The 17,383-nt window shown below is 34.1% G+C and overlaps 1 protein-coding gene across 4 annotated transcripts in view; it reads left to right on the top strand.

Moving 5' to 3' along the window:
* Positions 1 to 17,383, top strand: part of CEP350 (centrosomal protein 350) — a 149,648-nt gene that overhangs the window by 98,893 nt on the left and 33,372 nt on the right. For 3 of the 4 annotated variants that reach the window (XM_072733260.1, XM_072733261.1, XM_072733259.1), the window contains exons 28-31: positions 5,657 to 5,779; positions 6,898 to 7,097; positions 11,741 to 11,952; positions 15,007 to 15,151. In XM_072733260.1, the coding sequence (XP_072589361.1) occupies positions 5,657 to 5,779; positions 6,898 to 7,097; positions 11,741 to 11,952; positions 15,007 to 15,151 (680 nt within the window). The remainder of the gene's footprint in view (positions 1 to 5,656; positions 5,780 to 6,897; positions 7,098 to 11,740; positions 11,953 to 15,006; positions 15,152 to 17,383) is intronic. The other variant, XM_072733262.1, reaches the window with a different exon arrangement.

Genomic DNA, 17,383 nt, shown 5'->3' with positions numbered 1-17,383 from the left:
TTTTCAAAATTAGCAATGCACTATAAAGGAAGATTATTGTTAGGTGATTTTTTTTTTTTAATGTCTAGAACAAAATTATGTGAAAACTGGTTTTTAAATACCATTCAGGTCACCAGAACTTTACAATTAGATTTCCTTTAACAATATTGTAATGTCAGTAAGTAAATGTCAGTAAATAGAGTGAGTTAATTTTATTGTCATTTGTTACAGTAGACACTTAATAACAAAATAATTTGAGACTTTGGTACTAGACACTAGTATTTGTTTGGTAGATTTGCAAAGGCAGTCTTTCAAGAGATTACTATTTTATTGATATAAAATACCTGTCAAAAAGCAATCCTCCCTCACTAAGTTTAGCTAACTTTTGGGAACTTTTTCATTATATGTCATTGCTTATTGTTAACCTTCTGAATTCTGATTGTGTGACAAATATTTTTCTGAAACTGTTAAACTATTGGCTACAGTAAAGGATTTCCTTCTTTAATGTTTCATTAAGACAACAAAGCTTTTGTTAAAATTTATATTTCTAATCTGTGGCTTTTCCTGACCTTTTTATTGATCTGACATTATATACATGCTTTCTATTTCTCAGTGTAGTGAAGAGCAAAAGAAATTTAAGTTGTGAAAAAGATTAGTTACAATAAACATATGTTTGCAAAAGCCACAGACTGCATAGCCCTCTGTCTTTTTGATACTGTTGCTAAATGAGATCTGAGTTTTGTTTATTACTGTGAGGGGCATTATTTACAATACAGGTACATTGCCTGGAATCCTGAAACATGTTCATGAAGAACACACCATGCAGTGGACTTTTTCTGTTAATTTGCCAATTTCATCTCAGGAAAATTTTTTACTGAGCAAATAAAACACAAAAAGGATGAGGATATCTTCAAGTTTAAAATAGGACATGGCGGGATCCCTGGGTGGCGCAGCGGTTTGGTGCCTGCCTTTGGCCCAGGGCGCGATCCTGGAGACCCGGGATCGAATCCCACGTCGGGCTCCCGGTGCATGGAGCCTGCTTCTCCCTCTGCCTGTGTCTCTGCCTCTCTCTCTCTCTCTCTCTCTCTGTGTGTGTGTGACTATCATAAATAAATAAAAATTAAAAAAATAATAATAAAAAATAAAAAATAAAATAGGACATGGCATTTTTTTTCATTTAATAGCAGCTGTTCTTTCATATTATTTATTAAATATATACTTATTCTTAGTAATAAATTATTGGGAATTGTGTGAATGTGTGAAGCTCTGAGAGATATAAAGGTCAATCAAACATAAATGGTGCCCTTAAAGAACAGATAGTCTAGGTGGAAAAGAGCGAGTATCAATTCCTATAGAGAAATAGATATAAATTGACTTGTAAGGAAGTTCAGAGGAGGAAAAAAATTTTACTGAAAAGAATATATGAAGGCAATTTTCAGTGGATGAGTGTTCTGAGTTTAATATAATTAGTAAGTACTTTATAGTATAAGAAAAAGCAAAAAAGAATCCTACAGACAAGTTATATTTTGGTTTGATCGTTGCAAACTATGTTAGCACGGAAAAATGAAGTCACAAAACTTCTCAAACATTCATTTTATTATTATTATTTTTTTAAAGATTTTATTTATTTATTCATGAAAGAGAGAGAGGCAGAGACACAGGCTCCATGCAGGGAGCCCGATGTGGGACTCGATCCCAGGACTCCAGGACCATGCCCTGGGCCAAAGGCAGGCGCTAAACTGCTGAGCTACCCAGGGATCCCCTCAAATGTTCATTTTAAATTTTGAAATACTTTTTTACTTAAAATATAAATATTTAAAAATATTCCCAGTTAGCTTAGAAACTGCTAAAAGAGCAAATTAACTTACTTGGTTTTAAATAATCGTAAAGTTAAACAGATACTGTATGATATAGCCCTAACAATATTTGTGGTATTGTCTGGTCAATATTAAAATCTTCATTAATCTGCTGAGTTTAAAAAGTTACGAATTTGCAGGGGAGACTTTTACTATTCCATTAAAGAAGATATTTTCATTAGAAGTCTAAAAAATATATTAAATATCATTAACTTAAATTAGAATTTGCCAATATTTTTTAAAGTAGGCTCTACCCCCAGCATGGAGCCCAAAATGGGGTTTGAATTCATACCTCTAGCTCGAGACCTGAGCTGAGATCAAGAGTCAGACACTTAACTGACTGAGCCACCCAGACACTTCTGCCTTAAATTAGAAATATAATTTTCTTAGACAAGGTTCTAGTCTATCTATTCAGGTAACTGAATAAATCCAGATAGCCTGATAATGGTTTTTATTTTCTTTACTTCCTAAGTTAGGAATAATATACCTGCATTTTGTCTAAGTATATATGCAAATTATTAGACAATTTTAAATAATAGAATAAATTTTGCTTAAAAAATACAAAGCTGTATTTTCTTTTTTCTTAAGATTTATTTTTTAAAAAAGATTTATTTATGAGAAGAGAGACAATGTGCATGCTTGCATGGGCGTGTGTGAGCAGGGGGAGGGGCAGAGGGAGAGAATCTCAAGCAGACTTCCTGCTGAGCATGGAGCTGGATGTGGGGCTCAATCTCATGACCCTGAGATCATGACTTGAGATGAAAACAAGAGTCAACCAACTGAGCTACCCAGGTACCCGAAGACCAGATTTTCATTTATGGTAGTAGTATCCATGTCTTCGTATTCCTTTTTGAATGTCGTTAAAAATGCTTAAGGACTTGAAGAATTTTATTCATTTTAAAATTTAAAACATTGTTTCATTTTTTCTTATCACAATATAGAATTAGTTTTTGGTCCAGAAAGAATTTTAAAATACTAGGTTTTTGTTTGTTTTGTTTAGTATCTTTCAGAGTCAAAGGATTATACAACTGAGAATTTCATTTAAAATGTACATCATAAAAAAAAATAAAACGTACATCATAATTTTGCTCTTTCAAATGGTAGCATGGTTTTATAATATGTTGCAACATAGTTTACAATTATATTAGCTCAGTGGGAAAAAAATGTTTTCATTTATGTTACATGGTCTAGCAGTGTGTTGAGATATTTTTTAAAGTGTGAGGAGTTACTTAAATGGAGAAAGAAAGCATTATAAACTGCTGGAACTAGAAGGACTCTTAGAGAAGTCATTTATGTAGTCCCTTGGTTTCACAGGAAGAAATTGAGGCCATGGAAATAAGTTACTGGTTCCAGATCACATACCACATAGTGGCAGAGCTAGAACTAGGACCCTGCTCTCTGGACGTCAAGTTGAGTCAAGTTAGCATATCTGCTTTCAACGTCATAATTTTTTCAAACAAAACTACAGTGATGACTTAAAGTTATCGCAGTAGAAATTGACCCTCGTAAATAGGATTTGTTTAAATTGGAAGAGTATTCAGTGGCTGATTACTAGGCTTGAATAGCTGCACAGTTCAAGTTTACAGTATAAAGTGTGACTTTAAAAGGGACTTAGGGGTGCCTGGGGTGGCTCAGTCAGTTAAGCATCTGACTCTTGGTTTTGGTTTAGGTCATGATCTCAGGGTGATGAAATCGAGCCCTGTGTCAGGCTCTGTGCTCAGCATGAAGTTTTCTTGTCCTCCTCCCTCTGCTCTCTCTCTGTCTCTGTCTCTCTATCATAATAAATTTTAAAAGGAACTAACTACTCATGAATTTCTTAAGATAAAACATTATATAAGAACACAATGATTTTTTTTTACCAGATTAGATCTATTTTATGTTTCATCCTACTCAGTTCAGTGTTCTGTTACCCTCAGAAGCCTTGCTGGAGGATGTCTTGATACCAACCATAAAGCATGTTGGTAGGCACTTTCTGTTAGTAGTAAAATTCACAAAGTTTACTTCTTATTTGTGCAGCATCTTGAAGGATTGTTAACTCTAAAGGGAAGTACTACTTCTTTAATTTCAACTTTATTTGGCTTAGCTTTTAAAGGACACTGTTTCTAGATTATATATAAATAAGGAGCATATATTTCTGGGAAGAAGTTTTAACTTTAAGTTAAACTTTTCTCACACTAATAAACTTTTCTTTCCTTTTTCTGTTAGCTGTATCTTTTGTTGTTCATTTCTAACCTATGACTTTTGAATATGCTTAATACTTATAAATGAAAAATGGTCAGTACTTGTTCTAGTAGAGAAAATTATTATTCTGTATATCAGACTGGACAATTTAAATTGTAATTTTTTTTACAGTTTATTTTATATGTTCCAATATTTACTTTTTGTACTAGGTCATGCATGCATTTAGCAGTTAAATGCTTAAGAGGGTGGGTGATATTTGAATATTATGATAGATTTTTAGGACCTTTTGTCAAGTACATTTGTTTTTGCGTACTATTTTGATAATTAGCATCAAAATAAGTTTATTATACATTCATAAAGAATGGCAAGGAAGATTGCAGTGTCTTACTAAAATTTGGCAAAATTGTTTTCCCTTGAACTTCAGTGCAGAAAATCAAGGCAATCCAGATATGAATGTATATGTATGTATGTATGTGTGCATATAAGTAAATGAAGGGGAGGTGAAATATTAAGTTGTGGGGAAACAGACATTGAAAGTTTGTGTATCTGAAAATACATGTATAGGCAAGATTGTACATACTTTTTAAAATCCAAGTGAATAGCTGGATTTATACCTAGATTTTCTCACTTCTCTGTGACATACTATTATTCCTTGCCCTTCCAAGGCAAAAAATGTTGCCTTGCTCTAAAAATGATTGTTGGTGTGCATGTGAACAGGAGCATGCTCTGTCAAAGAGAAATAACCTTTCAAACTATTACTAGACTGACTTATACTCTTAAATATATATATATCTATATTTAAATAAATAAATGATCTATTTACTATATAAAAAGGAGAATTTCCTACGTTTATAACTTTAACATATGAAATTTTCTTATTTTTAAGCTTATGAATGAGCTATCCATAGTATGATTTTTTTTTTAACCAGGAGTGTTTATTGCAACTAGCTTAGTTTATTCTTAATTATAAATTCTAATATTTTATAGAATGGATATTGTATTTCAGTTTTGTTAAAGTGGGCCTTTGTTAAATATAAAGCAAAATACCTCCAGTAGGTCCTATGAGCAGTAAATTTTATGTTGTGTAGAGGTGAACAAGGTATTTTTACTCTAAATTTGTTTTCTAAATTATTATTTTCAAACCAGATCACAATGTTAACATTGCCTTATGGTTAAGTAAGGCAAACACAGTGCTTTTTATTTAATTTCAAGCTTAAAACAGATGACAAGATGCAAAAATCATTTGCTCAGGATTATATATGTATGTAGAATTGCTAATGTCCTAGGTTCACATCCATAATTGTTGTTCTCTATGTTAAAGCTTATGGGAAAACTTATTTAGCTCCATACTGTAGTTCTCATAACTTTACTTACAAACAAATAAGTTTACCTGAAACTATAGATGATGATTAAGCAACATCTGAGGAAAAAGACATGTTTATTCAGAAATCATTGGTAAGATCTATAATAGTACATGTTTTATATGTCACACAGAGTATAACGCTTGGTTTAAGTGAGTAGCTTTTAATGTTATTCAGGAAGCATATTAAAAGTTCTCCACTCAGCTCTTTTGCTTTCCCTTTCTCATTCTTTCTGCCTCTTGATCTCTTGGTTTTAAAATCTTCCTCCTTATTTTGTAGACACTGCTCTCCTGTTCACTACTTCTTCTCTGTCTTTACGTCTCACCACTGGGCCTCTCTCAGTGTCTGTTTTCCCAACCTTCATCCCAAATTCCAGCTGTATATCTACAACCAGTTGGTCAGGTAACTTTGCACCTTTTTCAGTGCACTCTTTGATAGAGCATGCTCTGTTCTTTTTGTTTGGTTTGCTTTTTTCTTTCTTTCTTTCTTTCTTTCTTTCTTTTTTTTTTTTTTAACAGCCTGGAGGCTTCTTGTCAAATGTCCCATAGATTGTACCTTTTTGTTTCCACATTAATTTGATATGCTGATTGTTCACAAAGTGGAATGACAGTTTTTGTGTTTTTTATTAAGTGTTTGTTGGATGTGTGAATGCATTTTTGTTGATTAGTCGCCAATACAGATCTAAATCAATAAATGAGCAGCCCACCCTTTACTTAACTTTGGCATCTACATATAAGGAGAATTTAATAGTAACTTTTTAACTACTCAGATAACTTTACCTAAAGCTGTAATTTCTCTTAACCCTTCGGAGCTAAGATACATTGGGCTATTTAATTTCAGAGATTGGGTTAAATTGAGAAATTTGAGGCATTTGGTGCATTCATTTCCATAAGTAAATAGTCATGTTTATATGCAAAAGGCATCTGACTGTGATACTCAGTTTTCTCTCCATAATTACCACCTCACATTGTGTCTCTTAGGCAATGGGAACCAAAAAGTGGTATAGTGATACCTGAAATAAAACCAGACTGAATTTGAAAGTAAAAGTCAAAAAGGGACATGGATATGTTTTTATGTTTGCTTGCTTGTTTGGGGACTTTGAACTTTGTTTTTGTTGTTGTTTTGGTCGTTATTGTTTTGGGTTTGGGTTTGTGTGTTTTCTGGTCTGAACCTTCAGAATAAATTTCTTGTATCTTCTGTTATGAAAAAGAATCACCTATGAGAAGTGAATATGTAAGTATTAATCAGTCATCATTGTCCAGATATTCTAAAGATTTTCTTTTCTGAATTTGCCACTGTTTTTTCTTTGCTAATCTTTACAAACGATTACAAGTAAAACATAAATTTTCATTTTCTGAATGAGTTGACTCATCACAGCTTCTGTTATTTCAAAGTTTTTCAAAGAAGTAGTAGGAATGTCTTGTTTTTACACAGCCTGTTGATAAGGCAATGAATGGTAGAGCCCTGAGTAATTTCTGCCTATAGATTCAATCTGACTGTTCTTCATGGTGTGACCATAGGTTTCTGACAAAGCGAGAGCAAAAACTAATGCAACGACGACAACATGCAGAGGAGCTGCTAGAGTGGAAGCGACGTTTGGATGCAGAGGAAGCAGAAATCCGTCAAATGGAAAAACAAGCTTTGGCTGCTTGGGACAAAGAATTAATAAAACCTAAAACTCCTAAGAAAGAACTTGAGGACCAAAGAACAGAACAGAAAGGTAATAAATACTACCCCTGTTCAGACTATAAACCAAAGCCTAACATAACTGGAAGGTATACTTCATTATTTTTAAAAAGGTGAATGATTAAGTGTGAAGAAGGCAGAATTTATTTTACTCTAGTAAATTGCAATTGCAAGTGCCACAAATATTGGAAATATGAGAATATTGTGAATAATCTTTATGCTAGTATACTTGAAAACTTAGAAGGGGTAAATTCTATGAAATGGAAATGGGTTTTTCCATGACCAAGTAGGATTTAACACATTCAGAAATACCAGTAATGTGGCAAATTACTTAAACAGATTAAAGGAGAAAAATTATATGACATCTTCATGGGTTTAGAAAAGGTACTGGATAAAATCCTAGGAGCATTTGTGATAAAACAAATTTCAGATAAAGTAGCAATAGAAGGGAGCTTTCTTTATCTAATGTAGGATATGCTAACAAAAATGAAAAAGCAAACGTACAACAAAGTACCATACTTAATGATAAAAAAGAAAATTTTCCCTTTGAATTTGGAAATAAGACAAAGATTTTCATGTAAGGAGTAAAAAGAAGCAAAACTCATTATTACAGATGATAAAGTTGTGCACATGGAAAATCCAGCATTTACAGGTCAGTTCTTAGAATTAACAAGTGAGTTTAGCATGGTTGCTAGATATAAAATTTATAAACAAAATTCAATTACATGTCTATAGAGCAGCAGAAATTGGTTAGAAAATCTAATTTTTAAAAGAGATACCACTTATAGAAAAAAAATATGAAGTACTAGGAATAAATTTAAAAATAACCAAGATCTTTCTGGCAAAAACTTTAGAATTTTATTAGGAGACATTAGAAAAGATCAAAACATACAGAAAGCTTTTCCATATTCACAGATTCAGTGTCATGAAGATGTTCATTCTGCCTGAACTTATTTATCGATTCAAGACAATTTAAATCAGAAACCCAGCAAGACACTGGGTATTATACTATATGTTGGCAAATTGAATTTGAATTAAAAGAATGTAAAAAAATAATAATAAAAATAAAAAGAAAGAAACCCAGCAAGATTTCTTTGTAGGATTTGACAAGCTTATTTTAAAACTTGTATGAAAGAACAAAGGACCAGAAAACCAAGACACTCCTAAAGAAGAACCACAAAACGGAGAACTTACTTTACTAGATATCAAAATTTATAAAAGTATAGTAATTAAAACAGGATTATTTGTACAGAAATAGACAAATAGACTATGAAACAGCCAGGGAAAATACTCATGTGTATATGGCAAATTGACTTCTGACATAGGTAACTTTGCAGAGCAGTGAAGAAAGGAGTGACTCTCCCAAGAAATTTTGGGGACAGGAAAATACGAAATCAGATCCCTACATTGACAATCTAGAAAGATCCAGCTGAAGGGTTAAAAAGCAGGGGGTGAGGGTAAAAATTAGAACTATAGAACTTTTAGAGGACATATAAGAGAATGTCTGACATCAAGGAATGGGAAGATTTCTTTAATTTTTTTTTTTAATTTTTATTTATTTATGATAGTCACAGAGAGAGAGAGAGATAGAGGCAGAGTCACAGGCAGAGGGAGAAGCAGGCTCCATGCACCGGGAGCCCGACGTGGGATTCGATCCTAGGTCTCCAGGATCGCGCCCTGGGCCAAAGGCAGGCGCCAAACCGCTGCGCCACCCAGGGATCCCGGAAGATTTCTTTAACGTGGTAATACAAAGCAAAACCGTGAAGGGAAAGATCAGTAAATTTGACTTTAATAAATTAAGAATTTCTGTTCATTAATACACCATAAAAAAGGCAACAAAATAAGAGTATTCATAACACATATAACTGGCAAAGGAATAGTATGAGAATATGCAAGAAACTCCTGTGAATCAAAAATAAAATGACAACCACATTTTTAAAAAATGGGCAAAAGAGCAGGTAATTCATAAATGAAGAATTCCAAATCATCAGTAAACATCTGAAAAGATGTTCAACTTTATTAGTAATTAGGATATTAAAACCATAAAGAAATACTATTTCATACCTGTATTCATTTCCTAGGGCTGCTATAACAAATTATCACAAATTTGGTAGCTTAAAAAAATGTTTTATTCTCTCCCTTCTGGAGGCCAGAAGTACAAAAGCAAGGTGTTGGTAGCACTGTGCTTCCTCTGAAGATTCCAGAGAACAATCTTTCCTTCCTTCCATGAGCTTGTGGTGGCTGTGCTGTAGGCATTCCTTGTGTCTGGATAACTGCAGTCTCACATTGTCTCTCCTCCATGTCTGTCTGTTCCTCTCTTGTCAATTAAGAGAACTTATCAGTGGATTTAGGGCCTACCCAGATAATCCAGGATGATCTCATCATGAGATACCTCCATTGTTTTAAAAAGATTTTACTTACTTTTTTTGGAGTGAGAGAGAACACACAGGGTTGTGAGCAGGGGCAGGGGCAGAGGGAGAATCCACGCAGACTCTGAGCTAAGCACAGAGCCCAATGTGGGGCTCAGTCCCATAATCCTGAGATCATGACCTGAGCTGAAATCAAGAGTTGGTCACCAAACCAACTGAGCCAACTCATCATGAGAACCTTAATTACATCTACAAGGACCTGTTTTTGAAATAAGATTACATTCATAGGTTCTGGGGGTTAAGACATAGACATATCTTTTTGAGGGCCATTATTCAACCCGTTCAAATACCCATTAAACCTGTTGGTGTTTAGGTAGAGCAAGAAACTGCTCTACTGGTATTATTAAACCTATTTTGAAAAATAGGTTGAAAAAAGAGGCATTAAAAATAATCAAGGGGCACTTAGATGGCACAGTCATTTGGGACTCCGACTATTGATTATGGTTCAGGTCATGATCTTAGGGCCATGAGATCAAGCCCTTCGTCGGGCTCGACTGGCTGTGTAGCCTGCTTACGATTCTCTCTCTGCCCCTCCTGCCTCTTGTGCACATGCTCGCTTTCAAATAAATAAATCAACATAAAAACAATTGATAAAAGAATAAAAGTGAGCTACACATATCCTACAATTCAGTTGTTCCATTCCCAGGTATGAATCCTAGAGCAGTGGTTCTTAAAGTATGGCCCATGAAACTCTGAGGGAATCTCTGAGATCCTTTCAGAGGGCCTGGGAGGTTAAAATTATTTTTATAATCCTAATATGTTGTTTGCCTTTTTCACTGTGTTGACATTATACTGATGTAGCAAATATAATGGTGGGTAAATTTGCTGATGCCCTAGCATGAATCAAGACAGAGTGGCACCAAATTGTTAGTAGTCATTGTATTCTTCACCACTTTGCACTAATGATAGCATGCCAGTTTTATATTAAAATGTTCTTAAATAAGCAACAAGCAAATACTAATTTTGTTGAGTTTCAACCTTTGAGTGCCTTTTTTTTTTAAAGATTTTATTTATTTATTTGAGAGCCAGTGAGCACAGAGAGAGCATGAGCTGGGGGAAGGAGAGGAAGAAGCTGACTCCCCTGCTAAGCAGGTACCCCAATGCAGGGCTCTATCCCAGGACCCTGGGATCAGGACTTGAGCTGAAGGCAGACGCTTAACTGACTGAGCCATCCAAGTGCCCCTGAGTACATATATTTTTAATATTTTGTGTGGCAAAATAGGAAATGCATATAGCATTTGCATGTGCCAAAAGTTGATGGTCTTAAAGCGAAGCACTTAATGCAATGATTTGAATTGCAAGCTGAAGCCTTTCTTTTCCATGGAGTACCATTTTCACTTAAATGGTTAAAAACCATGGTTATTTATACTTGGGTATTTGGCAAACAGTTTCTCAGAAATAGATAAAGCACCTCTGACACTTCAAGGAAAACAAGTGAGTTTTTATTGCCAGTGATAAAATATAAGCTTTCAAGTGAAAGTTTGGAATTTTAGAAATGCTCTTTTCCCTATTGTGAGCTGGACCACTTTCCAGTACTTAAAAGACTTTCCTGTTATAATGGGTGATGATATTAATCAGCCATCTTTTCATATTGTATGATGAAATACGTCAACACTGGGAAGATCTTCATAACTCGGTGAACCAATGCTTTCCAAGTGACCCGTGATGATTTAGAAAATCATTCATGAGTAAAAATATCCATTGAAAGTACAAAGTTGACTGAAGGATGTAATGTAACAGATCACAGAAAGTTTATTGATATGATTTCAGATTCCACGTGACAGCTAACATGGGAGAAACTACCAATTGTCAAGTTTTGGTGTGACATCAAAAAAGAATATCCACAATTATCCATAAAGACTATTAGAATACACTTCCCTTTCTAATTACATATATTCTTTGTGAGGCCAGATTTTCTGCATATGCTTCAACCAAAACAACATACAGCCACATATTGCAGACAGAAGGAGATATGAGAATCCAGCCGTCTTCTGTTAAATCATTAAAGATATTTTTAAAAATGTAAAACAATTCCTCTCCTTTCCACTAAGCCCTTCTCTGTTTGCATCAGCCAAAATCCTTACTTAAACTAACAGACTTTATAGTAATGTGATTCACTAAGTCATGAGATTAAAAATTGTATCTAAATGCAACAAGTGAAATTATATAAAAGCAAATGTAAATCGTAACAGTTAAACATTTCTTTTGACCCAGATGGTGTACTTTTTCTTGTTTTTACTCTCTCTAGAAATAGCAAGTGAAGCAGAATCTCCAGTACCTTCCTACTCTCACCTACACAGTGAAAGCTCTATTCCAGAAGAATTGGGCAGCCCTGCTGTTGGATATATACAATCTGAGTCTGTAGTTCAGGAGCAGCCAGGGAGTCCAGATCATAGTGTACTTACTGAAGAAATGGTTTTTTCACAAGAACTGGAATCTTCTACCTCTCCTAGTAAACATGTAAGTTAATATATATTTATTCCTCAAAACTTCTTTAGACAAAAGCCTGTCTAAAAGGTATATTAGTAACAGGTGTTTTCTTTTTTCTTAACAGTTATATTCTTGCAATTCGTGACAGTGTTGACTATCACCCATACCTGCAACATGCAGTATGTGATATTTGAACAGGAGTAAAGCTTTTTATTGACTTGTAAAGATTTATAAATATATGAATTTTAGCTTTAGTGGCAGTTTTAAATTTTATATTATTAGGTCTATTAATGTTGAAAGGATAGAAACTTCTAAAATCTTTAAAAGATAATTTAAGATTGGGGCACCTGGCTGGCTCACCCAGTAGAGCACGTGACTCTTGATCCCACGGTCATGAGTTCGAGCCCCACATGTATGTGGAAATTACTTAAATAAATAAAACTTTTTTAAAAAGATAATTTAAGTTTAATTTAAATTTAAAGATAATGTATAGGAACAATACAAGTTCTTATTAAAATCTGTATTCTATTATATAATAGAAACAATGAGATCTTAAACAGCAATGTGCCTTTTCTATATTTAGCTAATAACTGCCCTTATAAATCAGAATAAAAGTAGTGGTTTCGTCTCTTTAAAACAGATCTGAAATGGTTATTTACTCTAAATTAGAGTAATGGTCACTGTTAGAATAAGGTTTTCCACATTTCTTTAATTCTATACTTCATTAAAAAAAAAACCTGATAAAAGCTTAAGCTAGAAGCTTAATTTTTTTAAATTTGATTTTATAAGGTATATGAAGGAATTAGCATAATATTAAATATGAAGTGAATACAAACTTTGTTAAAGTCTCTCTTTGTCTAAAAAATACACTTAAATTCAGAAGGGAATATTCTTTGGTAGAGTCTTCATTTTATTGTGGGTTTAAAGAATGAATTGCATTTCCCCTGTTGAAAAATCAGATTCATGTCTATTATGACACCTAAAAGATTTGGGGAAAAAAACATTTTTTATCCAGTAATCCAATAAAGAACCTGTTCTGCGCTATGTTGGAAAAGACTCCCGTGCCTTGGGCACAAACCTGAAAACAGAGGTTTTAGATTATAAAAGGCTTCTATTTAAATTATCATGTTAGCAAATTCTTAGTTATTATGTGAAAATAGGCTTGTATATAATTCTATGTGGAATTTACAAAGCAAACTATGTTTTTTGCCACAATCTTATTTCCTGTGAATTGATTAGATCCTACCTAGCATTGTTATTGAGATTCAAAATAGCCACCACCTGATCAAACACTAAAAATTAGCTTTTTTCCTCACAAAAAAAAAAGTCAAATCTAGTGTGCCTTAGAGTGATTTTTAAAATAAAAACCAATGGGATCCCTGGGTGGCGCAGCGGTTTAGCACCTGTCTTTGGCCCAGGGCGCGATCCTGGAGACCCGGGATCGAATCCCACGTCGGGCTCCCGGTGCATGGAGCCTGCTTCTCCCTCTGCCTGTGTCTCTGCCTCTCTCTCTCTCTCTCTCTCTCTCTAACTATCATAAATTTAAAAAAATTAAAAAAAAAATTTTAATAAAAAATAAAATAAAAACCAATATTTATTGATTGCTTATTACCAAATGCCAGCTAATATGCTAAATGTCTTATGTGGATTATCTTCACAACAATTCTGTAAATACTGTTTTAAGCCCCTTTCTGAAGCTCAGCAGGCTAGGAAGCTTTCCCAAATTCACAGATACAGGAAGTGATGATAGCTAGGAATCAAAGTAGGTGTTCTCAGGGTAGAAATTATGTCCTTCATAATAATCTCTTGTGGACAATCTTCTTATGTCTTCTTTCATTCCTCCTTTCTTCTCTTTTTCCCTTCTTTCCACAAAACCAGTACATATTTAGTGTTTTTAAGATTTATTTTTCAGTTTTGTTGAGATAAAATTGAGACACATCACTGTATAAGTTTTGTGTACAACATAATGGCTCGACGTACATATATTGTGAAATGATTATTACATTAAGTTTAGTTAATATCTGTCAGCTCATATAGTAACAAAATAATGTCTTTTTCGTTATAATGAGAACATTTATGTTCTTCTCTTAGCAACTTCCACATAATACCATGCAACAATATTAAGTATAGTCATCACATTGTATATTATATCCCTAGGACTTGTGTATCTTATGACTGGAAGTTTGTATCTTTGCCCAATTCCCCCCACCTCAGATAACCACAAACCTGATCTCTTCTATGAGTTTGAGTTTTTTTAGATTCTACATATAAGTGAGATCATACAGTATTTGTCTTTCTCTGACTTATTTCTTTTAGCACAGTGCCCTCCAGGTCTATCCATCTTGCAAATGGCAGGATTTCCTTCTTTCTTTATGGCTGAAGAGTATGCCTCTGTGTGTGTGTGTGTGTGTGTGTGTGTGTGTGTGTGTGTGTATACGCATGCATGTGCACATGTGTGTGTGTGCAAGTGCACATAAATGCACCGCATTTTCTTTATCCATTTATCTATCAGTGGAGAACTACCATATGATCAAGCAACTCTACTTCTGGGTATATATCTGAAAGAAATTACTATGTCAAAAGGATACCTGCACCATGTTTAGAATTCTTTTAATTAAAAATTAAGAGGGTGGGATCCCTGGGTGGCGCAGCGGTTTGGCGCCTGCCTTTGGCCCAGGGCGCGATCCTGGAGCCCCGGGATCGAATCCCACATCGGGCTCCCGGTGCATGGAGCCTGCTTCTCCCTCTGCCTGTGTCTCTGCCTCTCTCTCTCTCTCTCTCTGTGACTATCATAAATAAATAAATTAAAAAAAAATTAAGAGGGTAAATATCACTTAAACAGTAACCACTCCTACATTATTACAAACTTTTTTAAAAAGTGTGCTGCTTTATAACTTTTTTCTGTAATTTTAAAAGAATTGAGGTTTTATCCTTTGTGTAATTTATAAACATTTTATACCATAGAGTTATTTAAAATTAAAATTCTTGGTAAATATTATCTTTAACTGTTTGGTATCTCGAATATTAAATAGATTTTACAAATATATCACAAAACAGTTCCCATTTGGTTTTCTGTTTGAACAGTCACCTCCTAAGAGCTGCACATCTGTGTCAAAGCAAGAGTCTAGCAAAGGAAGTCATAGGACTGGAGGACAGTATCGTCTACCTGTCAAGTCCCAGCAACACTGTTACAGTTGGTCAGATGAGTCATTATCTATGACACAGTCAGGTAAGACTGATAACAAGGAGTTAGTGTTCTTTGTATAATACATTTTGTTTATCCATATGTTAGTATCATGTTATCCCTCATTGCATTTGTAAAGGCTTTTTGCTTGCCAAGATTAAATCACATAATTTCATGGTTTTTCATTGATAATCATTTGCCTAACTACATAAAATACGACACACTGTTATATTCTTGGGTTGTTTATAGGCAGTCATTTATTCATCAGACATTGTTGGATTTTTTTTCAATGTGCCAGATACTGCTTAAGTGTTCCCTACTGCTCTGTGCATAACCTGTGAAACCAGACAGCATATTACTGTGATCAGACTTTACCCAGTGGGTCTTCCTAACTAGCATAGAAACTCCTGGAAAGGAGAGTCCATATTTTGTTAACAGGTGTGGCACCAGACCTAGCAGATACTTTACATTGCACATGCCAGGTATTTATTAAATGTTTTTTGAATGAATTAATGATGACCATGAGGAGAGATAGCAGGAGGTAGTGCAGGATAGTTTAAGTTTTAAAGGAGAAAAGGTAGAGAATAGATTGCAAAGGGCAGTGGGGAACATTGTCTATTTTCCTGTAACCTCTATTCTACTATAATCTCTATGGTGTTAGATTTGGAAGAATGAACAACCTCTCTCTATAAGACTTAATCTTGGGAAGCATATCTATATAGGCAGTGTTCAGTTTATATAGTTTATATCCCAATCTTCCTTGGAAGATTAATACTGTATTGAGTGTATGCCTTTTGAGCTCATTTTTAGTTTGCATTTGAGAGTAGACATTTAATAAAAGAAAAATGAAAATACTATTCTTGTTTTGGTCTCTGATTCTATTCTGTGCCCCCTGTTTTCAGTGTTTCAAATGATAGTAAATCATGGGATATTCTCACATTTGTATTTATAAACTACTCTTTTTCTTTGAATAACTGCATAGTATTTCAAATAATAGATATTTTGCAACTTAGTTAACCGTTTCCCTAGTGATCATTTAGATTTTCTCAAAATTGCCAATACTATAATGAACATCTTCTGTATATTGTTGAATATTTCAGTAAGAATACATTCTTAGAAATTGAATTACTTAGGTCAAACCAGTTGAAGAATGTTGTCTACCATATTTATCTGTTGAAAATTATTATTATTTTATATATTTGTTTTCATGTGCTCTGGTGAAGAGTTAGTGCCAGTGGAATAACATGTCAGTAGACATAAACTTGATACTTGGAAACATGGATTCTTTTCTTGGCTTTATTACTCACTGGTGACTTTCTCCAAGTTTCTTTTCCATATTAGGCATCATAACCATCCTTGCATGAGTTATGGACCAACAGTTAATGCTCATGTTAATAAGATACTATTTTATTGGTAAAATGTAATTCAAGTAAGAATGGTTTTAGAGAAATAGCTCTGAGATTTCTAAACTATAGATCCCATCTACCTATTAATGATGATATCATTATAGGTAGTGTTTGTGGTCAGTTTTAGTGTATTGGAATTATATAATGCTTTTCTCACTTGAGTGATGGAGAGTGTGTTACTAGCCAAGTACCTATTGGCTGCGTGTGTCAAATAATCAGGAACTTAATTTTTTCAATTAGATTATTCTGTCCATCAGGTTATTCTGTCTTGACGTGTTTAAACAAATCAAAATATCATTTACTTGTCTCCTCCTCTCTCCCCCACTACCCAAAAAAAACCCTGTGGGAGAGAATTCCATAAAGGCAATAAATTAGAGTTGCTTGGGTAAAAAAACAATTTCTAAAGATTCTCTTAGATGCTACTAATGATGTACTATGCAGTAATACTATATTAAGGCAGCGAATATATTCCCATTCACTCTCATAGACTTTATTTAATTTCTACCTTTCATTTGTATACTTTTGGTTTCTTTAGTACTTAAAAGTAGAAACATTCTCCAAGGTCTTTCATCTAAAAGCTCCAAGTTTTTCATCAACCACTGTTAAATCTTCACAACCATAGATGATAAATATTTTTATTAGAAAAATCACTGCTGGGGGGCGCTTGGGTGGCTCAGTTGGTTAAGTGTCTGTCTGCCTTTGGGTTGGGTCGTGATCTCAAAGTCCTGGAATTGAGCCCTGCATCGTGCTCCCTGCCATGCTTCTCCCTGTCCCTCTGCCTGCCCCTTTCCCTGCTTGTGCTCTCTGTCAAATAAATAAAACCTTAAAATCACTGCTGGCATATGCAATTTAAAAAATATATTTAAAATAA

The sequence above is a fragment of the Vulpes vulpes genome, chromosome 13, assembly GCF_048418805.1.
Source record: "Vulpes vulpes isolate BD-2025 chromosome 13, VulVul3, whole genome shotgun sequence".
Classification (NCBI taxonomy): domain Eukaryota; kingdom Metazoa; phylum Chordata; class Mammalia; order Carnivora; family Canidae; genus Vulpes; species Vulpes vulpes.
Note: the sequence above shows the minus strand (reverse complement) of the source record. Positions and strands in the feature narration are given on the sequence as shown.